General features: G+C 36.6%; 1 protein-coding gene across 2 annotated transcripts in view; it reads right to left on the bottom strand.

Moving 5' to 3' along the window:
* SCML2 (Scm polycomb group protein like 2) overlaps positions 1-27,265 on the bottom strand; it is a 75,410-nt gene that overhangs the window by 23,092 nt on the left and 25,053 nt on the right. For both annotated transcript variants that reach the window (XM_081042296.1, XM_081042297.1), the window contains exons 5-7: positions 27,012-27,246; positions 23,566-23,654; positions 19,784-20,027 (exon numbers count right to left, since the gene is read on the bottom strand). In XM_081042296.1, the coding sequence (XP_080898422.1) occupies positions 19,784-20,027; positions 23,566-23,654; positions 27,012-27,246 (568 nt within the window). The remainder of the gene's footprint in view (positions 1-19,783; positions 20,028-23,565; positions 23,655-27,011; positions 27,247-27,265) is intronic.

The raw sequence follows: 27,265 nt of genomic DNA, 5'->3' as shown, positions 1-27,265 counted from the left end.
TTTCAGGTTTAGAAATGCTTATCTTCCTTATTCTTAAAACTGCATGTACAATGAAACTATCATTTATACTAAGCAGCTTTCACACTGGTAACTATAAAACCAAAGAAAAAACATAAACCTCAATTTTGAAAAACATGGAGACAGAGATAGTTACACCTAAACTATCCAACCTTGAAACCTGGTATTCACAGAAACTCAAGTCAGAGTACCCAATGCCTCTCTACCTGGAGTTTTGCTCCTTGTCCCACTGAGCCCACATTGCCACAAACTAATCTGTCCTGGGAGCAATAAGAGCAAAGGGAAGGTAGGGTCAGGTGTAAACCCCTTGAGCTTCCTCCACTCACTCCTGCTGCCATCCCGTGCCATAGCACTGGCTCCCTTGACTGGAGTCTTCAAACACTGCCCCATTTTCTCTCTCTCTTCCCCCAACCTGTATCAGAGGAGCCACCCGTCCAATCCTAGCAGCCTAACCTTGTGTCAAGAATTTAACCTTCATAACAGCCAGTCCGCTTTTCCTCTAACGTCAGCCTTTTGAATACCCAGGGACTGTTATTGTCACATAAGAGTGACTTTAGCCTTCCATAGGCATACTGAGATTCTTTTAAATGCATGTTTCTTTCCTGTTTTCAGTAATAAAAAATCCTTTTTAGAAAACCTCAAATAAGCTAAGAAAAACTCTTGAAGGAAACCACAGGGGGTAGTTCCCAGCGGAAAAAGAAACCAGGAAGCATGTTTCTGACACTCGTAGCAGTATTTGGAAGCCAGAAGCCCACTGAGGACTGAATTTTCACAGAAGGGGTGGGGTAGAGATCAGATGGACATGGGACTCTGGTATCAACTGCCTTTCACATCTATTCTCTCTCCACTGCTTCTTACTATCTAGTGCAGGGACACTGGGTCCAGATTCATTAGGTTCCAATTCCTGTTTGCCACATAATAGCTATGAGATCTTGGGCAAATGGTTTAAACTGTGCGTGTGGCACAGCGTACATACACCGATGAATGTTAGTGCCCCTACAGCAGCATCAACTCCATCGCCACCCAGTCTCCATAGTCACACTCCCTTCTCGAGCCCTGCAGGTGCCTCTGGTCCTCTTCCACCCATGGCTTGGATATCGGGGAAACCTTGTTGTAAATGCCTAACAAGTGAAGACAAAGTTTCCTCCAAAGAAGGAACTCCCATTTAGCTACATTCTCTCTAGCTAATACCTTGGCTCCTTCTGCTCCTTTCCTTTATGACCAAACTTCTTGAAAGACTAGCCCATGTTCACTATTACTTCCATTTTCTCATTTTTCAACTCTGCAATTATACGTCCAGGCAGCTCTTTTTAGGGAACCTCTGGGTGTTAAGGTCACCCACGACCTCCTAACAGCCATTTACAATGGACACTTCTTCCTGATCTCATTTGACTTCCAGCATTAAACACTTCTGATAATGTCATTTTAAAATTCTTTCTTGGGTCTCACACAGCTACCCCCTCCTAGTCCTCCTGTCACATTTCCTGTGGCGTGCCCCACGATTAGCCACTTTCTCCCCACCCCAACCTGAGTTCTGAGTACCGCAGAGTTCACTCCTTCATTTCAGCTACTGCCTACATATAATAATGACTCCCAAATCGCTTGCTCTCAGGTCCTCTTGCTCACTCAAGCGTCCACATGCCACCACTGCTCCACCAGCACAGAACTGTCTCCGGTTCCAGAGCTGTGTTTTCAGCAGCCAATGAGGCCATCTAAATAGGCATCTCAAACTCAGCACATCCAAAAGCAGAGTTACTGGTGCTTATCCTATATGCTCTATCTTGATGAACGACATTACCTTTTCTCACCCAATCATCAGAGATCAGAAATCTTGAAGTAGCCTTTGTGCTCCTTTTCTGCAGATGTCCACCCAAGCCTACCTCCTACGTATTTTCCAATTGTGCTCTTCTTTATGCCTGTCAATGACTTGGTTCCGGACCTTATGACTTCTCACATAAGCTACGCTAGCCTCTTAATTGGCATTCCTGGCTGCCCTTTCCAGTCCGTACTCTAGCCCCAAAGCATGATCTTTCTAGAATACAAACTGCAGGTCACGTTTCCGCTGAAAAACGCTTCATGACGCCACGTTACCCCTGTGAGCTCCCTGGCTTGGTGTCCAAGGCCCTCACTGTATTTCCACAGCCTCAACCCCTCCCTTCCCCAAACATCGTCATACATTCAGCCACAATCACCTGCTCTCGGACCCCAAACGTTCTGACCCTCACTACCTTTGCAGAGGCTGGTCCAAGAAAGGCCTTCCCTCCCTTGTCAATGCTATACATTACTATACATTATTTGAAACTCTGCTCAATTACCAGCTCCGTAAAATTCAGCTCTGGGAGCACTAAGCTCCCCAACCACAGGGCCTCAATGCTCATCTACCACACATATCGCATTTCTCTCTACTGGTACAGATCTTATAGCATCTTATCCTCACTTATATATCTATCTGTCCTACCACACTGTGAATTCCTTTATGGGAAGGAACCATGTGAGTCCTATTGTTATATCTCCAACATCTGGTCTACGGCCTGCCATATAATGATCATACAATGAATGTTTGTGAAATGAATAAATGCTTAATATTCAAGTTTTGTCCCTGATCTTTTCTTTTTAATTTTTTATTGGGGAACAGTGTATTTTTCCAGGGCCCATCAGCTCCAAGTCGTTGTCCTTCAACCTAGTTGTGGAGGGCGCAGCTCAGCTCCAAGTCCAGCCGCCATGTTCAATCTTAGTTGCAGGGGGCGCAGCCCACCATCCCATGCGGGAATTGAACCAGCAACCTTGTTAAGAGCTCATGCTCTAACCAATTGGGCCATCCGGCCGCCCCACCAGCAGCTCGTTGTCTTCAATCTAGTTGTGGAGGGCGCAGCTCATTGGCCAATGTGGGAAATGAACTGGCAACCTTGTTGCTCAGAGCTCGTACTCTAACCAACTGAGCCATCCAGCCGCCTGGATCTTACTTCCCAAAGAAACAATTTGGGTAGTGATGTGATAAATAAACTACCATGGCTTGATCACAACATTTTAGTTATTTTGCTTCAAATACCAATCAACCAACTTAAAAATCTATTTCTAGAATATATTCTACTCAAAAAGGAAGGACTGCAAATCAAAACCACAATGAGATACCACTTCACATCTACTAAGATGGCTATAATAAAAACAGAAGGAAAATAACAACTGTTGGCAAGGACGTAGAGAAATTGTAACCCTCGTACATTGATGGTGGGAATGTGAAGTGATGCAGGTGCTATAGAAAACAGTTTGGTGGTTCCTGAACAAGTTAAACATAGAATTAACAGACTAGGTATGATCAAACAATATGGTGAATATTTAAATAAAAAAAATTATTACAGTAAAAGACACATTGCCATTAAACCCCCTCAAAACACTTCCCCTCACTTCGAGCACACTTATTCCATCATTCTTGCCACTTTCTGAAGTAGTTCTGGAAGTCCTCTTTCCTGAGTGTCTTTAGTTGCACTTTCGTGGCTGCCTCGATGTCCTGAATCGATTTAAAATGTTTACCTTTCATGGTCATTTTGACTTTGGGGAAGAGCCAGAAGTCGCACGGTGCCAGATCCGGTGAATAAGGTGGATGAGGACACACGGTAATGTTTTTATTTGACAGAAATTGCCATATCAGAAGCGATGTGTGACACGGAGCCTTTCCCTGTAGTGATCACAAAATACGGTGAGTACTGCTGCCGAGTGCCATCCAATGGAAAGGCAGGGATCTTCAAGATGGGAAGCGGCACCTAGAACCTTAGTAACAGTGTGTGACAAGCTCCAATTTGCTTGGTGCAGTCGGGTGTGAGCTACAGTTGAGAGAAGGTGTGTTTCAAAGTGTGCTGTAAGTCATCCTTCATCATGACAATGCTCCATGTCACACATCGGTTCTGGTATACAGCAACTTTTGTCAAATAAAAGCATGTTGGTGTGTCCTTATGTGCGTTGTTCTCCAGATCTGGCATCGTGCAACTTCTGGCTCTGCCCCCAAAGTCAAAATGATTCAGGACATCAAGGCAGCCACAAGAGCACAACTAAAGACAGTCACGAAAAAGGACTTGCAGAACTGCTTCAGAAAGTGGCAAGAACGATGGGATAAGTGTGTTTGAAGGGAGGGGAAGTATCTTGAGGGGGATTAATGGCAATGTGTCTTTTACTGTAATAAATTTTATTTAAATATTCACCGTATTTTTGTATCACACCTCATATGAATTAGCAACTCCACTCCTAAGTATATACTCAAAAGAAATGAAAAAGAGGACTCAAACAAGTACATGTATGGTCATGTTCACAGCAGCAGTATTCACACTAGCCAAAAGGTGGAGCAATCCAAATGTCCATCAGTGGATAAATGGATAAACAAATGTGTGGTATATCCACACAATGGAATGTTATTCAGCCATAATAAAAAAGTGAAGTTCCGATACATGCTGTGGCATGGATAAACATTGAAGACATTCTAAGTGAAAGAAGCCAGACACAAAAATCACATATTTTACGATTCCATTTACATGAAATGTCTAAGGTAAATCCACATAAACAGAATACAGATTGGTGGTTACCAGAGGTGAGGAGTAGAAGGGAATGAAGATCAACTGCTTAATGGGTACTGGGCTTCCTTTTAGGGTGACAAAAATGTTTTGGAACTAGACTTAGGTGGTAGTTGCACAACACTGTGAATATACTATGTCCCCCTGAATTGTGCATTTTAAAATGGTTAATTTTACGTTATGTGAATTTCACCTCATTAAAAAGAACACACTGAGAGGGGGAAAAAAAGAACTACGTATACCTCAAAAGGGCCAGAGACTTTGCATATATTAAAATTTGTCTTTTCTATTTTGTAAAGCAAGTATTATTATCTCCATTTTACATATAAAGAAAGACTCAGTGAGATAAGTAACATCCAATCCAGTATCACACATCTAGTCTGAAAGCGAGAGAACTAGGATTCAAATTCAGGACTAACTCTCCCAAAAGCCCATTTGCTTAAACTGGGTACTACTTTTAATTACTGGAGTGGGGGGAATGAAAAGACATGGTCTTTTAATTAAATATTTTCTTCTATAAACTTAACAAAATGCAGAATTAAATAGTTTGGTTAAACATTTTTTCAGGTTCAAATTTGAGGGAGCTTATGTGTGCCCACAAAGAAAAACATTTAAAGTAGAACTGAAAACAAATTATCAACATGTCCTTAACAATTCAGTATTTAGGTGCTTTAGCATTTTCAATTCTCTTGGCTGAATATACCCTTAAGAAGAAAAAAATTCATCAAATATTGGAGGAGTACTTTCTGATAGTTTTTCTTTAAATTTCTCGTGGATTTTCTCTAATTCAAATATTTACAATCATAACAATTTTTATGTCTATTAATTATTGAAATAACAGAATAAGAATACTTAAGTAGATGAGACTGAACCAATACAATTCTGTGTATATAGAATACAACATATGCTTTTGAAGATGTCCTCAGTCTCAATGACTATTGGCAATTAATATTCCTGATTTTTTAGTTAAAATATCTTAAGGCTTACATACCAAAATATTAGCAGTGATTATATCCAGATGGCAAGAATATAAGCAATTTTTAGATTTTACTTGTTTTCTACATGTTCTACAATAAATACCAAATTTGTCATTAAAAATATAAAATACCCCAACAAAGATAAACCACCTAGCCACTTTTTTGAATAACAGTAGAACCAGCCATTCTAAATACTTAGATGTCTCTAAAGAAAACAGGTATTCAAAAGTAGATCCCCTCGTTTGCCAACAATCATAAGAGTTTGGAAGATGACCCCAAGTCCCAGATGAGAACCTAGGCCCCCTACCCATACTTTGATTCCAGTCTATGAGAGGACGCCGTTAAGGCATGCTCCAACTTCTGACCTATAGAAATTGTGAGATTCAAAAATGTGTGTTGTTTCTCATTGCTTCGTTTTTAGCAATTTGTTACACAGCAATAAAATAGACTTGCCCACACTAAAAAAGAGAGAGAGAGAGAGAGAGAGAGAGAGAGAGAGAGAGAGAGAGAGAGAGAGAGTAGATCCCCTCAGTACCACAAGCAGACTCAGTAGAACATAATCTTAAATCATGTCTATTGCCCAAGCAGTTGACCATCAGAGAGACACAGTATTTACTTCCATTCACAGCAGCAGAGGTGCTCTCTTTCCTGTTCACACACTCCCCAAACCTCAATCCTGCCTCTCACAGTTCTCTGCTTATCATTCTTCCTTTTATCATCACTTAAAGACTTCTCTACAATACTGCTTTTTCACTCTATTTCTCACTTTCCTACTGTCCCAAACACAATTGAAAGGAAAAAGGATAGTTCTGTAACTTAAAATACAAAAGTCCAGTTAAAGTTGTTTATCTCCCTACCTAAATGACAGTGCCTTTTTCTTTGGCATGCATGCTAAATTAAAATTTAAAAATCTAATTTAGTAGAATTTACATGGTTTTCCTACCCTGTTATATAATATATCATAAATAGTCAGCATAGAAATCATAAAAATGCAAAAAACAAGCTATTATAGAAACCACAATTAGAATTTAGAAGGGCTTAAATTTAAGAGTTGCTTTTAAAATGTATTTGTTTTCTACTTGCCAATCATAGATGCGTGAGACACAACTCCTTTCAGCTTCATGGAGGTGCTTCCATGAAGACCACTTGTTTCACAATCCCTACTCATAGGTGCTCACTTCAAAAGAACCAAGATTTTGGTCACAATGATCTTGTTAAAGAAGATGACCATTTCCAAAACTTGTAATATTTTCAGAAGAAAGTTCACAAAAAAAGAAACAACTTCAGTTGTTTCAGGTCAATTCATAATTCATCTTACAACACTGAGCTTTTAAAGGCCATTCAATTTTTAAACCATAGCATTTCTTCTTATTGACTGACTTCTGTGGAGTGACTTCCATTATGCTGTTTATAAAAATCACAGCAGTCACTGCTATAATTTCCACAAAATACATTAAATGTATTGATACAATATTAAATTAGTAAAATGTTATCCACATTTCTATATCATAAAAATACATTTAATAACCTTCATGTAATATCGGTGAAAATCATATTTCTCAAAACTACAGAAAATAATTTTGCAACACTTTTCATTTCAAACTGGGCATTTAAATGATCAAGTTTGACTTCTAATAGGGCTGGGTATTTTTTATTATTTTAAACCATTTTTTATGGTGGAAATAACCAAAGACTGACTTCTCCCTTCTATCATAAAACAATTTTTAGAGGTGACTAATCAAATAACAGTGCCAACAATTTCAGTATGTGATATTTAGAACAAAACAGGATTTTTGAGATAACAGAAATGAACTGGGATGTTTAGTATACAAAAGCTAACAAAGCAGACAATGAATTTCTTTAACCACACTTCAACTACAACATAAAGGAACTTTGGGGGTAATTCCTACCTTTGGAAATACTCCAGAGAAACAAGTTGTTGCTGCATTTACCATTAAGGTGATTCAGATTCCACTCGATAGCCTTTCTCCTTTACCAGGAATAAAACTGCCTTTCTGAAGAAAGCCCCAACAACAAAGCCCATGTTGCCCAAGCAAGCCAGAATTTCTAGCAAATGGGGATGAAGCTATTTGCATTTGTTGGTTTAAGGGGGTGGGGGTTGGAGGAGGGGACTAAGGACTGCGAAAGTAATTCACATATTGTCTGTGGGCTGTATAGACAGTGATCATCAGTCACCTGTTCAAACTTCCTTCACTCCTGCCTTCAGAGAAGAACCAAAGGTTAACCTGGGTCAGAGACTCGAAAGAAATGACAAGACATGCAAAATCTAACTGCCAACCCATTGCATATGTAGACAAAGTTATCCCCGCTGGACCACATGTCCTAAAAACCAAGACATTTTAATAGTCTCAAGAGGACTTGTTAAAATATATCATACAACAGAAATAAGAAAGAAGCTCCAGGCTCTGCTTGCAATAATCACAGTATTTAGCTGAAATACTTAAAACAGAAAAAGGACATTTGTTTTGTTTTTAAGATACTTCTTTGCATCATAATAGCTGTCTCATTTCACAAGCAAAACATGTGTTCCAAGCTGATCATATGAAAAAGAAAATATCAGCTCTTTTAAATTTCATAGATTTGAGTGAATAATCTGGGTTGATAGCATTTCTAACTATTTCACTTATACCAAACAAGAAGAGTACTAAATATGCTTAGTAGTCTATATTTTATTATAAGCTACATCAAGGGCAAAAATCTAAACAAATACTTGAGTGTTTATTCAGAAGCTTTCTGATGGGACTGACACACCTTTAACTTTTTACAGCCTTCATTACATGTACCTGTTACTTCTGACCCACTATAAAACAGAGAAAGAAAAAGTGCTGCTTTATGTGGTTTTTACTGAACATATACAGTTGTACAAAAAAAGGGGAAAAGTTGGTAAAGACATGTCCTAAAAACTAAAATCTTAATTTCAAAATTTAGAGAGGGGAAGCACAAGTTACAGAAACCACTTATTCCTCTGCACACCTCTGAACAAAGAGCAAAACCAACTATAATTTCTGGTTTGTTGTTTTGTTTTTTTAAAATGAGAATGCAGTGGGGTGGGGAGTAGAGCTACTTCTTACTTAATGGAAGCTTTGAAATACTTCTCAAGACTAATTTTAAAACAGTTCAAAAGGAAAATGTTATATAGGAAGGGCTTTATAAAATACTACTACTATATAAATTGACTAGTTGAATTTTTTAAAAAAATTTAAAAGTTTAGATTTTAAAACCCGCTCCCTGAGAATTTTAATTAAGAAAAAATAAACTATATGCATGTGCATACGCATGCATAACATAAACCAGCAAAGAAGTTAACAGTACCCAATATAATTGCATTTAAAATCTATTTAAATTTTTTACCCTAATCCTAAGAAGAAAACTCCTATTCACACAATTTATGTCTGAATTAACAACAAAGAAAATCTAACTTGCCAGTTCTATCAAACATTATCAGAAATGTTTTACAAAGTTGTGAAGAAAATGACACGTTGCTACTGAGTTTCACTTGTACATTAAAGCTGTTTCTGTGAGAGGAAAAGTGGAGGGGGGAGTGAGAAACCCAATAAAATGAAGGATTTTATCAAGAAAAGAGTTCAGATGGTCACTGATAGCCTGTGGTGCCACTAGACAGGAATGCTTGGCTATACCTTCCTGATTCTACGTTTCCCCTCCTCCACAGTTCTCTTTGGACCCAAAGAATTCCTCTTATACCCTTGGGATTCTGCAACTTTATACTCAAAGCATCTGGAAGTTTGCTGCCCTCCTTCCTGGTCTGTACAGTCACAATTGCTTAAAGAATTAGGCTACAAGATGACAGACACTTCACGCCAGTGTGAGTCATTAATTTACAATCAATGATACATAAATCTGAAGCTAAGTTAAATAAAATCAATTGAAGCTAAGTTAAATAAAATCAGTTAAGCTCAAAGTTTAATTTATATAGTTAACTTTAAAAGTATTTAAGTACCTTTTGAGGTAAAAATATATACTGCAGTAACGACAGTCTCTTCCACAAATGGTGTTGGAAAAACTGAACCGATACATGCAAAAAAAAAAAAAAAAAGAAACTGGACCACCTTCTTACACCATATACAAAAATAAACTCAAAACTGGTTAAGGACTTAAATGTAAGGCCTGAAACCATAAAACTCCTAGAAGAAAACATAGAAAGTAAAGTATCTGACATCAGTCTAAGTAATATCTTTTGGACACGTCCCTTTGAACGAGGGAAACAAAAGCAAAAATAAAGACATGGGACTGCATCAAACTAAAAAGCTTCTGCATAGCAAAGGAAACCTTCAACAAAACAAAAGGGAAACCCACTGAATAGGAGAATGTATTTGCAAATGACACATCCAACAAAGGGTTGATATCCAAAATATATAGGAAGTGCATACAACTCAGTAACAAAAATAAATAAACAATCCAATCAAAAAATGAGCAGAGGACAAGAAAAGACATTTTTCCAACGAAGACATACAGATGGCCAACAGACACATGAAAAGATGCTCAACATCACTAATCATCAGGGAAATACAAATCAAAAACACAATGAGATACCTACCACCTCGCAACAGTCAGAATGGCTATTATCAAAAAGTCAACAAACAACATGTGTTGGGACAAGGATGTGGAGAAAGGGAACCCTTGTGCACTGTTTGTGGGACTGCAAACTGGTGCAGCCTCTATGGAAAACAGTATGGAGATTCCGCCAAAAGCTAAAAATAGATATACTATACGACGTAGCAATTCCACTTCTGGGTATTTATCTAAAGAAAATGAAAACAGTAATTTGAAAATATATCTGCACCCCTATGTTAATTGCAGAATTATTTACAACAGTCAAGATATGGAAGTAACCTAGGTGTCCATCAACAGATGAATGGATAAAGAAGATGTGGTATATATAGTATACACAATGGAATATTACTCTGCCATAAAAAAAGAATCTTACTATTCGTGACAACATGGATGGACCTGGAGGATATTATGTTAAGTGAAATAAGTCAGGCAGAAAAAGGCAAATACCATATGGTTTCACTTAAATGTTGAATCTAACAACAAAAACAGACTCATAAAAACAGAGATCAATGGATGGTTAAAAGGAGGGGGTGGGGGCATGAGTGAAAAGGGGAAGGAGAATATAGTCAATAATATTGTGATAAGTTGGCACGGTAACAGATGATTACTAGAATTAGTGGAGTGATCACATTGTAAGGTATAAAAAGTCAAATCACTATATTGTACTCCTGAAGCTAATATAACCAATATAAAATTGTATACCAACTACACTTAACATACTTTAAAAAAAGAAAAAATCCAGTTCTCCCTCCCCTCAAAAATAAAACAAAAGCATTTAAGTACCTTTAAAACCAGGCATAATGGCTTACAATGTAGCAATCTATTAAAAACATTTTTAATATCCTACAATATTCGAAAAAATTAATACTGGGGCAAATTTTTAAAAGAATCCTCTGCTTCTGAACTGGTCCAATTTCTCAAAAGGCAGAAAAGCATCCTACATTTACTATATTCGTAAATAAAATTATAGAAAACAAAATAGTAACTTATTTGTTTGTAAACTTTCCCAAATAAGGACAGGAAAAAGAAAAGATATTTTTTTAAAATCACATATAGCCTTTAAAATAATGGTAGTCCCAGTTCTGGTTCTAAGTTGCTGGATTCTAATTCTTGCTCCTTCATGTATTAAATATTTGGACTTCAATGAGATGACTAGCTATAAATTCCTATAACTGTATATGCTAGAGACAAAAGAAGGGCAATAATGGGAAGAAACCAGTAGCTTACGGGCATTCCTAAATATTTATCATTGTTTTAGAGAGAACTAAGATAGAAGATACAAGGGGGTCCAGGGAACAAGACGAAACAGAAAACAGCAAGACCAAATAAATTCAAGAAGAAAACCTACAACGGACCTGGTTTTGGTTTACTTGACTCAGCCTTCATTAAGTTGCCAAGGACAGAGCAATACTGCTCTCTCTCTCACCAGACACCCTGTATAGGTCTCTAGAATAAATCTGATGAGCTATGACAGCACCAACCAAAAGCAAAGGGCTTTGAGAAATTGTAGGGTCCTAACAAGAACCAAGAAAGGAAAACCTAAATAAACGAGAAAAAAAGCTGCACAGCTTGTTGAATTTTCTATCCAAGGTACGTTTCTCAGTGTATTTTTCTACCAATGATAAGCATGATAAAAGCTTGGCTGTTGCTGATTATAGTAGTGCTAACATAAGGGGAATTTTTTGTTAGAAAAAATTTTAAAGTAAATTAAACTTTATTACTATTCATGAACAGAAAACCAGTAAAGCTTAATAAGTAGTTTTTTAATCTAAAGTCAAATCAAGTAGCATTCATGGATGCCTCACTACATTTCTTTAAGAAACCATGCAAGTGAATTCTCTTTGGTCATTAATTATTTGAAACAGTTTTAAGTGATCTATCCTTTTTTAAAAATTGAAAAAGCAATTATATAAAGGTTAAAAAACATTTTCAGTGATTTAAGAAATATTCAAAATTAATGAAAATAGATTTTTTAAATTTTATGAAGTTCAATTAATTTAATATTATGTGTACCTTTTGAAATTATCTAACTCTAAGGCCCTTAAATTGTTTAATATTCAAGTCAATAAATATTTCTGTATGATTTTAATGATATTAAGAAGGAAATGACTGAGAAAAATTTTTTATTTTTATGACAAAAGGTTGCTATGTGCAATAAATAAAGCATTCAAGTCAACAAGGAAAAGGAACATTCTAAGAAAAAAGTAGGAAAAGGTAATTAGCAAGAAAACTATAAAGGAATATTAATGGCCAAAATACATGGAAAGAAAAAGATTTAACCTCACTAGTAATCTAGAAAATGAAATTTTTAAAATAATGTTTTAAATTAGCAAAAACAAGATAATACCCAAAGTTGACCAGAGAAGGAAAAAAACATTTTCTACCCACCTCTGAGGGGAGTGGAAATGGATATACCTTTCTGAAACACAATTTGTCAGCCCTAGAAACATACCCCCTGACTCAGCAAACTTATCCTATGGAACTAGAGAGGTATGCAAATATATATTCATCATATCAGCTAGTTTAATAACATGAATCTAGAAATGTTCTAAATGTCAAACACAATAGAAATTTGGTTAAATAAATTATGGTATAGCCATGTCATGGAATACACATACAAATAAAACTGAATTTATAGGGATATTTTACATGGGAATACAGTCACAATATATTATGAAAATGTAGGCAAGAAAATAGAATATGCAGGATAATCCCTTTTCAAACTAAAATTGTTAATTATAGTTCCAAGCAAATCTGACGGTTTTTGGTTCTATTTCTTTAAAAAATGCCATTGGGATTTTGATGGGGATTGCATTAAATCTGTATACATGGATGGATCTTGAGAGTATGATGCTAAGCGAAATAAGTCAGACAGAAAAAGCAGAGAACCCTATATTTCACTGATATGTGGTATATAAACCAAAACCAACAAAAGAACAAGACAAACAAATGAGAAACAAAAACACATAGACACAGACAATAGTTTAGTGGTTACCAGAGGGTAAGGGGGGTGGGAGAGGGAGATGAGAGTAAGAGGGATCAAATATATGGTGATGGAAGGAGAACTGACTCTGGGTGGTGAACACACAATGGGATTTATAGATGATGTAATACAGAATTGTACACCTGAAATTATGTAATTTCACTAACAGTTGTCACCCCAATAAACTTTTAAAAATTGTTAATTAATTTTAAAGTACAAATGTAAAATGCAATTATTCTTCTTTTTAGAAAAAAGCCACAGATAAAAACAAAAGTTCCCCTTACCATTTCCTTCATCACCCTACACCCCTTTCCAGAAATAATCACTAGTACAGATTCAATATATGGCCTTTCAGATGTTTCCTATGTATTTATATACATACTGTATCTATAGTTACATATAGAAATACATATTTGTTTTGACTTAACGGTATACTCTATGTATTTGGAGGGATTGTTTTTTTCACTTAATATTATCTTGGAGAGCTTTCTTTCTTAGTAAATAGGAACACCTCCATTTTTCTAAATTGTTCTGTATTATTCTAAAGAATAACTATACCATAACTTATTTCAACATTTCTATATTGATTTGGCCATGTGTGTATTCTAAAGATGTAAGACAAAAAGAAAAAAGCAGTACGAAAGCAACTAATAATCAAACTGGTTGCCATGGTTATCTCTGCATGCTTTTCTCATTTTTTTCCTCTGAGCACTTACTACATTTTCTATTAGAGAAAAATTTTTACATTAATAATGAAAAATAATTTTACAGTATTTTACTTTCAAGAATGTATCACATATCTAAGAAATGATACTTTTCTATAATAGCTGCCATTTAATGAATGATGTATTGGCTAAAGTAAATGTTTTCTCTACTCAAAAAGACTATTTCACCTTGTGTAAGTACAGTACTAACACTATTAATCTATCTGTAATTTAAAAGCAAAAAATCAAAATGAATCATATATGTAATATATTTGGGTGAGTATCAACTAACAATTTTTAACTATACTTTTCCCTAAATCCTAAAGTTCTTCTGAGAACTTCTGTGAATCTTTACAAAACAGAATATGGTACCAGTGGGCACATCTTTGTTTCTACTCCTCCGCTTACAAATTCTACTTTAACATGGTTTGGATTATTTATATTCAAAAAGTAGTCATGAAAGCATTTTACAACATCAAATTACTCGTGCCATTTGAAATCCTTAATGATAAAACAGTAAAATATATTACCAAACATTAAAAAATTTTCACATTGAAGGTACACAAACATTATTTGTGTATGTGTGGTTTTGCTAAGATATCAAGATTCAAAGAAACTCACACCTAGAAGTATCAGAATGAAACTGCAAAATATCAAAGATGACATAAAAAACTAAGAGTAGCTGGAGGAAAAAACTTGACAGATTACACTTGGAGAAAAAATAGATTGACAGTTGAATTCTCAACAGCAATAGAAACCAAAAGGCAAAAGGATATATTCAATGTGCTGCAAGAAAAGAGCTGTCGACCTAGAATTCAATACCCAGAGAAAATGGCTTTCCAGGCAAGAAAAAAACTGTCAACCTAGAATTCAATATCCAGAGAAAATGGCTTTCCAGGAAGGAGTTAAAATAATGACATACTCAAATGCACATAAACTGAAAGAGTGCCACTAGCAGACCCACACTAAACGAAAGTCTGAAGGATCTACCTCAGACAGAAGAAAATTAATCCCAGATGACGCCTAGAAGGAATAAAGAGTAAAAAATATGTTGACTATGTTGATGAATCTCAGCAAATACTGACTATATAAACAACAATAGCTTATCAGACTACAAAAAGATATCATATAATGAATTAAAATATATAACACTAACAACATGAATTGGAAGGCAGTAGATGGGTAGAGTATTCTAAGTTCCTTTTATTATCTAATTGCAAAATAAAGGTATTGATTAATTTCAGACTTCCATTAAGTTAAGAAAGCATGTTAAAATTCCTAGCATATTAAAATGACAGAAAATATAGTATATAACTTCTAAACAAGAAGGGGGTAAAATGGAATGAGAAAAAAAATAATCGGGGCGGCCAGATGGCTCAGTTGGTTAGTGTGTGAGCTCTGAACAACAGGGTTGCCAGTTCAATTCCCACATGGGATGGTAGGCTGCGCCCGCTGCAACTAAAACTGAAAACGGTAACTGGACTTGGAGCTGAGCTGCGCCCTCCACAACTAGATTGAAGGACAACTTGGAGTTGATGGACCCTGGAAGAACACACTGTTCCCCAATATAAAAAAAATTTTTTAAAAATTCAAAAAGGGACAGAAAAGTAAAATAAAACAGAAAAGGCAGGACAAATAAAAAACACAAATTAAGGTGGCATACTGAAAACCAAGTATAGCTGTAACTGTAATACAAAAAGATTAAAGCTCCAGTTAAGACAGATAGACTGATCGGACAAAACATCAAAATCCAACTGTGTGCAAGACATGCATCTATTTATATAACAATAGAAAAAGGTTGAACATTAGACAAACAGAAAGAAAACAAGAACACCAACCAAACAAAAACTGTATAGCTACATTCGTGTAAAATACAGCAGACTTTAAGATATATTTTTAAAGTTACCATTAAGAGAGTTACTACACAAATAAATGGTGATGGAAGGAGAACTGACTCTGGGTGGTGAACACACAATGGGATTCATAGACGATGTAATACAGAATTGTACACCTGAAATCTACGTAAATTTACTAACAATTGTCACCCCCAATAAATTTAATAAAAAATAAAAAACAAAATAAAAAAGAGAGTTACTACAGAAGGTTCAACTCACCAGGAAGTTATAATAGTTCAAAACTTGTACACAATGCAGCAATTAAAGTATAAAGAAAACACCGGAAGTACAAAGAAACGCAAACCCAGAATCGTGATGCAAACTACAGGGGGAAAAACAATTCAAATAACAGCAAACTTCTCATCAGAAACCATGGGAGCCAGAAAGAAGTTCTACAATATTTTTCAAGGTCTGAAAGAAAATATTAGGTTGGTGCAAAAGTAACTGTGGTTTAAAAGGTTAAAAATTGCAAAAACTGCAATTACTTTTGCACCAACCAAATAACTGTCAACCTAGAATTCTATATCTAGCAACAATCTCTCAAGAATTATGGGGAACTGTGGAGATTAAACACGTTTTCCTTGGATGAAGGGACACTAAGAATCTGCAGCCAGACGACCTACCCTAAAAGAATGACTACAAAAAGTTCTCTGAATAGAAAGAAAATGATAAAAGAAGGGCTCCTTGAAAATTAGGAAAGAACCAAAAGGGCAAAAATGGAAGTATATACAATAGTCTTTCCTTCTCTTGAGATTTCTAAATTATGTTTAATGGCTGAATCAAATATAACACTGTCTAAATGCCATTGTTCTCAATGAAAGTAGAGGAAATGTTGAAGATAATTATATTATAAACGGTGCAGGATAGAGGGACGTAAATCAACGAAAAGTTTCTAAATTTCACTTTAACTGGTGAAATGCCACATTTTTTTAAACACATTGCATCTCCCATTTACTCAACTCTCTGAAATCTGGCTTTTCAAAGAAGTCCAGGAACCACGCATTTCTTTAAGACCACTAGTGAGCTCTCATGTTGACTTTTATGCTGCATTTGATAGTGTTTATTCCTTAAAATCGTTCCTCTCCTGTTGTTGGGGGAACCAAACTTGTGACTCCTACATTTATGTATACTTTTTCCCAGTGTCCTAAATTGACTTCTATCTTCTACCCACCCCTGATTTTTGTGTTTCTCAAAGTTTGGGCCTCAAACCATGTCATGGAAACACCTGAGCCCCACTCTGGACCTACCGATTCAGAACCCATGGATGTGAGTTCCACGGGGTCAGCCTTGTAACAAGCTCCACCAGGTGAAGCGTGAAAATTATTATTTTTAAATGTTGACCTACAAGGCTGTCATTGGTCCTCTTCTACCTCCACCTGTTACACGTGCACAATGAAAACCACACCCCAAACTTCCACCACTTACTGCTATCAATAGGATATACAAGCTGCCTACCCGCACGCTACCAGCACCTATAATCCCCCCGACACAGAGTATTTGTTTAAATGAACATGACGCCTCTCAAAAATGCTTTGTCAACCACGACCTCTCTCTTTTAGGCTCCAGACCTGCACATGCAGCTATCCAATGGACATGTCCACCTGGATGTCCTGAAGTTTCCCTGAATCAGTTAGGAGGATTAAGTTCAGCCAACAGTAACAGAAAAACCTAAAAGAATAGTGGTTTCTATAAAAGTTTATTTCTCTCAGCAGTCTGTGACAGGCTAGGATGAAAATTCCACTCCACAGAGTACTCAGGGAGTCTGGCTCCTTTCTGCTCTCCACTCCACTATGCCGAGAATATGGCCCCATTTCATGGTCCAAATGGAGCTCCACCCAAAACCACCACATTCCTAGCATCAGGATAGAAGTAGGAAGAAGGAAAAGAGAAGAGCACATTCATCTCTCCGTAATGTACTTCCCGGAAGTAGAACACACTACATGTACTTTCATTCCATTGACCGGGACTTAGTCTCACGGCCATATCTAACTGCTAGAGACTAGAAATACAGTTTTTGTGTTAGGCAGTCAAATTGTATTACTAAGGGAAAAAAGGGAGAGTAAACACTGGAGAGCATTCTTGGCCACACATCCCAAAATCACTGTGTCCCACACTGAACTCATCAGTTTTCAGGATAAACTGCAATTTTAACCTTTGTGATGTGTCCACCCTACCGCCATTCTGCCTGACAAACTCCTTCTGCTCGCTTAATACATCATGTGTCTTTTGGTGAAGCTTTCCTTTACCCAACCACCTTTCCCTCCAACCTAAACAGACTGGATGTCTTTGGGCCACCTTCATACCTAGCACATATCTCTATTTTTGCACTGCTAATTCCATATCATATTTAAGCCCATCCTTCCATTCAAACCTCTCCCATTAGAAGGTAAATTTCGAGTGGCAGGTTCACTCAGTGGTTAGAGCGCAGTGCTCATAACACCAGGTCGCTGGTTCGATTCCCACATGAGCCAGTGAGCTGCACTCTCCCCAAGTAGACTGAAAAGGGAGGACCAGGAGCTGCGCTGTGCCGCGCCCTCCACAACTAGATTGAAAACAATGACTTGCCATGGAGCTGACGGGTCCTGGAAAAACACACTGTTCCCCAATATTCCCTAATAAATTATTTTTGAAAAAAGGTGAATTTCTTGAGGGCAGAAACTATGCCTCATTTACCTTACATGCACGTACAGCTATACATACTAAATTTTACAAAAATGAATCAATACCTGCTTCCTAAAATTACGGCAGCAGGGAACTGGTAACAGAGGTACCTAATAAAAAGAACGTCACCGTACGAAACACTGTAGTATAATGGGATGTGCTTAAGTCCCAAATCACAGAAGTTACGAGAATACAGTAGTCCCCCGATCTGTGGTTTTGCTTCCCATGGCTTCATTTACCCGTGATCAACTACAGTTCAAAAATACTAAATGGAAAATGCCAGAAATAAACTCCTAAGTTTTCAATTATACGGCGTTCTGAGTAGCATGATGAAATCTCATGCTGTCCGCCTCCATCCCACCTGGGGCATGACTCATCCCTCTTTCCAGCATCTCCACACTATATACGACCCGTCCGTCAATCACTTAGTAGCCATCTCAGTTATCAGATCACCTGTCGAAGTATCGAAGTATCGTGGTATCGCAGTGCTTGTGCTCAAATAACCCTGATTTTACTTAATAATGGCCCCAAAGTGCAAGAGTAGTGATGCTGGTAATTCAGAGAAGCCATCAAGTATATATATGTATAGGAAAAAACATAGGATATATAGGGTTCAGTAGTCTCCACGCTTTCAGGCATTCACTGGGGGGCTTGGACTGTATCCCCTACGGATAAGGGGGGACAACTGTAATATGGCCATCTGCTCTTACCCGGCCACTGCCCTCCTCCACACCTGACCTACTCATTTTCTATACCCATCTTTCTTTTTTATGGTATAAATAAATATAGTGAGGTAAATTTTAAGTGTGTTTCCATTTGACTATACAAATAAGTTTATATTTAAGTTAGGTCAGTGACTGGGTTCTGTGCTTAGACTCCTCTTAAATCTCAGCAGTTATCCACTGCAGAAGACCAGGTTCGGCATGTTTAAGGCCTTGGGAGAGTCACAAAGGAGCTTCAATATTTTGAGGACTTTTCTCTGAAAGAAAATATCTAGACAATCATAGTATTCAACTTACGAAGCACAGCATTACAACTGATAAGCACATTACTAAAATAACACACTAATCTACGATAGCTTCCAGAGTCAAAATTTTTACAGATTTTACTTAAGACTATCAAAATATCCACTTAACTTGAAAAAATGACCCAAATCACGTAAAACATGTAACACCTGAAATCTATGTAACTTTACTAACAATTGTCACCCCAATAAACTTTAATTTAAAAAAAACATGCATGTAACAGTTATGTCCAACCTTTCAAAAACGATCTTCTAGATATAAACAATGAAATACCACGTGATTTTAAATTAAACATCAACTATAAAGGAAGCTGAGCAACCCAATTTCATTAAAATAAAAGAAAATGTTGTTATTTATTATCTTACCGTGAGTTCCTGGTGGTTGTAATACATCTCCTGTCAGATTACACCACCCAACTGGGAAAATATCTCGACAATAGTACTTGCACCAATAATCAAAAACTCCACCCCAGCCATCGAATGTGATATAAATTTCATCTCCTTTAACATCTCCAATAGTTGCTGGGCAGATCAGATACGGGTTCTTTTTGTCTATAGCTTCGAGTTTCATTCCTACTTTAAAATAATTTAGAGGTGGCTTTGGTGGTTCCTACCAAAACATTAAAAAAAAAGTTTTCATTGTTTAGATGTACTAAGAAGCATTTGCTCAACTGTACTGTTACAACCTTTAGCAACCAAAAATTGTACTCCATGTTTATCAATTAAATACAAGAATAAAACAGTTGTCACAGAGCTCTCTGAAATTCTGCTCTACAATATCTTACTCTGAAACAGAGCCAATAATAACCTGGAAGGAAACAAAACCAGCCTGACAGTAAGTAATTCATTCATTCATTTACTCAAGAAATATGTGTTATATACTATGTACTAGAAATTTAGGATTCACTGGTGAACAAAAATATCAAAAATCCCTGCTCTGTAGGAGCTTACATCCTAGTGGTGGTGGTAATACTGGTTAAGGGCTGGGGAAGAGAAAAGAGGGAGAAGCAATCAATAAGAAATTTTGAAAGAGGGAGTCAAACAAACCAGTAAATATGTAAATTATAGGGTATGTTGAAAGGTGATTAAGTCCAAAGAGAAGGAACAGTAGCATATACTATCCGAAAAGAAACTCAAAGTATAAAATGCAGACACAGGAACATGAAAGTCATATAGTCTGAGGTCATTTGTGATATTCAATCCAGAAACAAGTATTAAAAACGTATTCCTCTTTCAAAAAGTTAAAGCAAGCAAATGGTAACAGGATTCTTAGAAAGCCCAAATGCTACACTAAAAGCAGTATCTTTTCTTTCAGTCTGCTTTTTATGCCAGTAAATGGCACCATCAGCAACCCAGTCACCCAAGGCAGAAGCCTGGAAATAGTCTTAGACCAGTGATTCTCAGCCCAACTGAACATTAGAACCCCTACGGCCAGACCATCAGAGAAATTATTAAACTGGTCAGCACCTTTTAATTCCCCAGGTGATTCTAATGTACATCCAAGGCTGAGAACCACTGTCCTAGGGACATCCTTTGCCCTTAATACTCACATTCAAAGACCACAACATGCCAATTCTACCCCCTAGATCTCTACAATAACATTAAAAGCTAATCTTCAGTTGGTTAGTATATACCAGGCACTGTTTTAAATGTTTTCTATATATTCATTTAATTCTCACAACACCCTGTGAAGTCAGTGTAATCATTATCCCCATTTTACAGATGATAAAATTGATGCACAATTGCCTAAGAGTACACTATGGATTTTAAACCTAGGCAGCTAACTCCTTGGCACACCCTAACCCATCATCTGCCTGGCCAACTCCAACTCATCCACTTCAAAGCCCCGCTCTCCTGGCCTCTGTTAGGCGTCCCCGACCAACTCCTGCTCACTCCTAGGCCCACTTCAAACAGAGACACTCTTGCCTTCAATTGTGAAACTACTGTTGTAATGTCTTCACTCTTCTAAGAATTCAAGGATTCTCAAAAGCAGGTATATCTTATTCATACTGTTATTTCCAGCACAGTACCTACCCAAGAACAAGCATATTGTTTTAAAAAATTAAATGAACCAAGGAATCATTTGAAGAACAGTAAATAAGCTCACAACTAATTCTTTCACCAAGATATAATTTAAAAAACGTATCTTGTAGGTTGGTTCCTTTTTTAAATGCCCCCTTTAAACCCATCTCATCATCTCATACTTTTCCACTGTTATCCTTTATACCCGTGCAATCTGAAAGTTCCTTAATTAGCCTTCAAAGGCCTTTTAATTACATATTAATTTGTTTCTTTAAAACCACCCTCAAAGTTAGCAGAGCAAAAGTATTCAATAACTAAATAGCTGTTAAGAAGCAGAGTTACATACTGCCACTTTATGAAGTGGCTAAGGATCAACTGTCTGTTACTACATATGGGGGAAAAGAGTGTAGGGCAGATTTAACAAAGGATAACCTTGGTATTTGATAAATTTGCACTGGACACTCACAGAATGCAGAAAACATTCAAGGTAAGGACCTTACACTATCATATAACAGAGTAAGACTTTCTGTAGCAAATGAAGTTCAAATGGCAATACACATTTTTCAGATACAAAACAGAATTAGGAATAGCAGAGAAACTGAACTAATTTTAAAACTCAAATGTATAACTTTAAAATATATCCCAATGTGACAGTATGTTATCAACTAATAATAGCCACTATTAGCTAGCAAGTAACAAAAACCAAAAAGTGATTACGGACAAAATGCAATTTATTCTCTGAAGATTTTCATAGTGTTTATTAATTCTTCTAAATTTCATAAATAGTCTATCAAATTTACTTACATCAGTATAGCCATACAAATAAATATTAACAGAGCTCTGGAAGAAAACAAATCTTTATTAAAAAAATCAAAGGAACTGCTCTTTTTGCATAACATAGTAAATAAAAGGATTTTATTATCTCAGAACAAGCTACCTCCAGATTTAGATATTTGGCAAAATGGTTCCCTCTGCTGTCCACAAAAGGCATTGATAATTATGTCATTATATCAAACCATATATCAAATGATACATCATTTATATCCAAGTAATTTTAGTTGCTTTTAAATATGTCTTTAAAGAATATGATTTGTCAACATCAGTTCCTAAACACAAAGATAAAATTTACAAAAGCCAATAGCTAAAATAAACAAGGGATCATTCTCTTTTATTGTGAGAAAAAAATGATTCTGTTCTGAAAGTGGCTGGTAAAGAATGCTCTTTTAACATAGAGGAAAAACTCAGGGTTGCTAGATGGAAAGAGGGAGATGGGGATAAGGGGAAAGGTGAGGGGTTTAGAAAGTACAATAGGTAACCACAAGATTGCCACGGGGATACGAAATTTAATTTGGGGAATGTAATCAGTAATGGTGTAAAGATTTTGCAGCGTATCCGATGGACACTTGTCTCGTTTGACTTGTTCTTTGTGTTTACGGTGGCCAAGACATGGAAACAACCAAAATGTCCTTCGATAGATCAATGGATACAGAAGTTGTGGTATATATACACAATGGAATACTATTCGGCGGTAAGAAAAGATGAAATAGGACCATTTGTGACAACATGGATGGATCTTGAGATCATAATGCTAAGCAAAGTAAGTCAGAAAAAGTACAGAATCATATGATTTCACTTATATGTGGTATATAAACCAAAAGCAACAAAAGGACAAGACAAACAACTGAAAGAATAAAAACTCATCGACACAGACAATAGTTTAGGGGTTACCAGAGGGTAAAGGGGGAGGGGTGAGCAGGGCTCTAGAAGAGGGTAAACGGGATGTAATATGTGGTGATGGAAAGAGAACTGACTCTGGGTGGTGAACACAGAATGTGAGATATAGATAACGTATGACAGAATTGTACACCTGAAATCTATGTAACTTTACTAACAATTGTCGCCCCAATAAACTTTAATTTAAAAAAAAAATTTAATAAAAAATAAAATTTCTTTTGCCTAAGCTATCCAATCTGTGGTACTGTTATGGCAGCCCTAGCAGACTAATACACTTGCCAATCCAGTAATTTAAAAAGCATTTTTACTTTTCCATGTCAAAAAAGACAAAGTATTAAAACAATAAAACCACAGCCCAGTTGATGGAAGCTTTTTGTTAGTATCTTGCTTACCTCCTTAAAGAATGTTGCAGGTGCCATTTCACATCCACTCAGTGTACGTATGAGAAACATTGGCCAAGATGATGTATTCATCTGGTATCCTATTTTATAAAATAAATCAGATATCATGAAAAAGCCTCCCTATGATACTACAGCTAGTTGGTATTAAAAAATAGCTTTGATTACCATTCTTCTCCAGAGAATGACTTTGTTATTGACGAATTCAGGAAATGGGCAAGAAGAGCAGCTGCACCCTCCAATCGGTGCTATTGTACCCACTGTACAACTTGGCAACAATACTACAGTGGAGGTAGAAACTTATTTTAGAGAAGCCCCTGGTGGAGTTCACCCACATATATGTTGGGAATGGGCCATAATGCTCGGGGTGATCCAAGCCAGAACCCAGGAGAGCTTCTATTTCCCACCAACAGCCACTCAAGCAGGGCAAAGGCTGCAAAAGACTTCCAGTCCCTCTTTTTCTTCAGAGCCCCTGCCTTATTTCCTTTCAGAAAGACAGTTTTCTGTCAAACTCAGCAAGTGTCCACTTATGATGGTACATTTCATTGTATGTAAATTTCACCTCAAAAGAAAAAAATTGTAAATCAACACTAAACTCTAGTTAATGATATGCATACTAAAGTATTTAGGGGAAATGTACTGATGTCAATTACTGTGAAACACATTTAAAAATAAGATGGACTGATGAACTAACAGACAGGCAGATTGACAGATAAGTGATAAAGCAAGTATAATGAAATGATAGTGTAGAAACTAGGCAGTGGGTATACATACATGTGTTCACTGTAAAATTCTTCCACCTTTCCTGCATGATGGAAATTTTTCACACAATATGTTAGAAAAAAAGAGCTCTCACTTTAGCAATCTTTACACACACTAGACATGATCCTCTCTTAGAATCTGTATCAGAGGTTATCAAAACAGACTCAACAGGTATATTTCGTAGAAATTTTATCAATGGTGAATACCACAGCAGCACCTGGCACGTGTAGCAGAGATTAGGGGTCTGCTAGTTTTACTGCTTTTGGGGGGCAATTTGTTTCATGAAACACTCGCTTGCCTTGATCCCAAAATTAGAGAGAAGTTGGCATTCATCCCTGGTGGATACATGCATTAAGACAGGGAGGCACATGAATCACTGGCAACAAGTCCATCAATAGGATAAAACATGCAGAAAAGTTCAGACGAAAAGTCATCCTAAAATAATCCTGTACCAAAACCTCCTAATCTAAATAGAGAAATAACTGTTGCTAGGAAAAAATGGGGGGAAGGATTTGTTGCACACTCCCTTATAATAGATCAGTATTATTAGTGATATCTAATAAAGTTACCCACAGCATGGATTTTCCACACTGTGGTTTGAATATTGCGTGAGAATCATTCACTGGTCCTTATGCCTTTCTCTTAACTCCCGTCTTACCCTATTACATCACGTACCATGATTTTTCTTAATTCTATAAATCCCTAAAGTCAAACTAAGATTAAAAGGCTAAAAAATTGATGAAAGTGCATATAAAAAATTCAAACACAAATAAAACTAATATATGATGTTAGGAAATCTGGGCAATGGTTACCTTTGGGAAGGAGAAGGTTATGACTGGGGGATCAGCAGGAGTAGGGCTTCTGGGGTGCTGATAGGGTTTCTGGGTGGGAATTCCCACACATTCTCGTGAATTTTTTTCACTTTCCCGTTCCATAATCCTGAGAAAAATTGGTCGGGAAATCGGGAAAATCGGCTCCTTGAACCCAGGTGGTTGGTAGTACCTGCCATCACTTTGTGGAAACGATTCATCGTGGAGAACAGAAAACAGTTTATATCTCGGGATTCGGGAACAGGAAAGTAAAACAAATTCCCGAGAACAGGCAGGAATTCCCACCCGGAAACCCTAGGTGTTGATAATGTTCTAATTCTTGATTTGGGTGGTGGTTAAACAAGTGTATTCATTTGTAAGCTATACCTTATGATTCATACACTTTTCTTTTTGTACATTAAAGCTTCAAAAATGTTTTAAATAATAACCTTTAAGGCTTAAATAAATAAACCTTTTAAAGAAGAAAACTAAAGCTATGTTATATTAAAATAGAAATTAAACTAGTCAAAAGCACCTAATGAGCAAATTGACAAAAACTATTTTTCAATGTACTGTCAAAATATATACTAATCAGCATTTACTACTACATATTTCACATTAAAAAAAATAAACTCTAAAAGCAATTTGGAAAAAAGAATGATCATAAATCTGGTTATGTGTTTGAAATCCTGGCAATCAAAATAGCTGCGTTTCCTTTAAACAAAATACATGAATATATTATCATATCGCAAACAGAGACATAAAATCCAAACAGGGAAGCACTAAGCCTCAGGTTTACCCTTATATTTCTTATAGAATTCTGTATGATTTAAGAAATGTTATAAAAATAAACAACAAAAAATATAAATGATATGAAAAAAGAAGGCAAAAAGCAGAAAACATATACACACAACCTAAACCATCTTCTTGGAATAACACATCTCTAGTTAGTTTTTTAAAATATTTTAAGCCAAATTAGGAATAATTAGCAATTAGAGCAAGGACAGTATAAAAAGATATTGCTAAGAGGGGTTATTATTAACATATTAAATTTTAGCTGTCAGAGAATTTTTCACTAGTAGGAGACAAAAATAAAATCCATTCTCTCATGCTTTACAATAGGGAATTTTCATTTTCAGCATTGTAAAAAAGAAACAAAAACCAAAACCCACCATTCACTCGAATGTAGAAGTGATAAACTAAATCATGTATTTTCTACAGAACATCATGGTATGCCTAGGTCTTAAAAGAGAAAAATTTTGCCCCAAATTAATCATCTACTTTTACCTTTTAAAAACTTGGTCAAAATTGAGAGCTTTATACTTAAAAAGCTTTGCTGCTGAATTCCATCCATCTCCCCCTTTTCAAAGACCTAAAGGTAATGACTCCTACCTTCTCACTATGATTCCTTCCCACTATAGATGAAATGCAATTCCCAAGTTTGAAACTGCAGTCTGGATGGGGAATTATATCCAGTGCTCACCCCCATACCAAAAATGCTGAATGGCTCTGTGAATGTACTGAGGGAGGCAGTGACTTATATCAAATGGTACAAACTTCTCCCCCAGAAGGGTTTCTGAATCTGCATGTGTAATCCGGTAGAGCTGCTTTTGTGACCACGTTTGAAGATAGCATGAGTCTTGCCCTGGAGTGGCGAACCATGAACACACATACGCCAAATGCGTACGTAAGTAAAACTTGAACATATGGTACTGGTGAGTTCCTCTCTCATACATTCTCCACAGTAACCACCTGACCATCTATTTGCAAGAATACCTAGGAGAAGAGATTCTTAAAAGGCCACTTAAAACTATTTCTACTGAATATTACATTGGTAAGAATGATATTTTAAAAACTGTTTATCCTTACCCAGTGGAGGCTGAAGTAAGTCCCCTTGCTTTTCACATGTCCCAATAGGCTGTATGTCTTTAGAATCGACAAGTCTCCAGAAATCGTTTTTGTTATCACTGCCATCCAGGCGTAAACGCAGCCTGACACCAGTAATTCCAATTATCGTCGCAACACATATCGAAGATATATTGCGAGGGTCACGGGCTTCCAATTTCATACCAACTTTGAAGTCATTAGATGGTGGAATCTCGGACTATATATTGGGGGTGCCA

This window comes from Rhinolophus hipposideros (assembly GCF_964194185.1).
Source record: "Rhinolophus hipposideros genome assembly, chromosome: X".
Lineage (NCBI taxonomy): Eukaryota > Metazoa > Chordata > Mammalia > Chiroptera > Rhinolophidae > Rhinolophus > Rhinolophus hipposideros.
The sequence above is the reverse complement of the archived record's forward strand: the minus strand, read 5'-3'. Positions and strand labels throughout refer to the sequence as shown.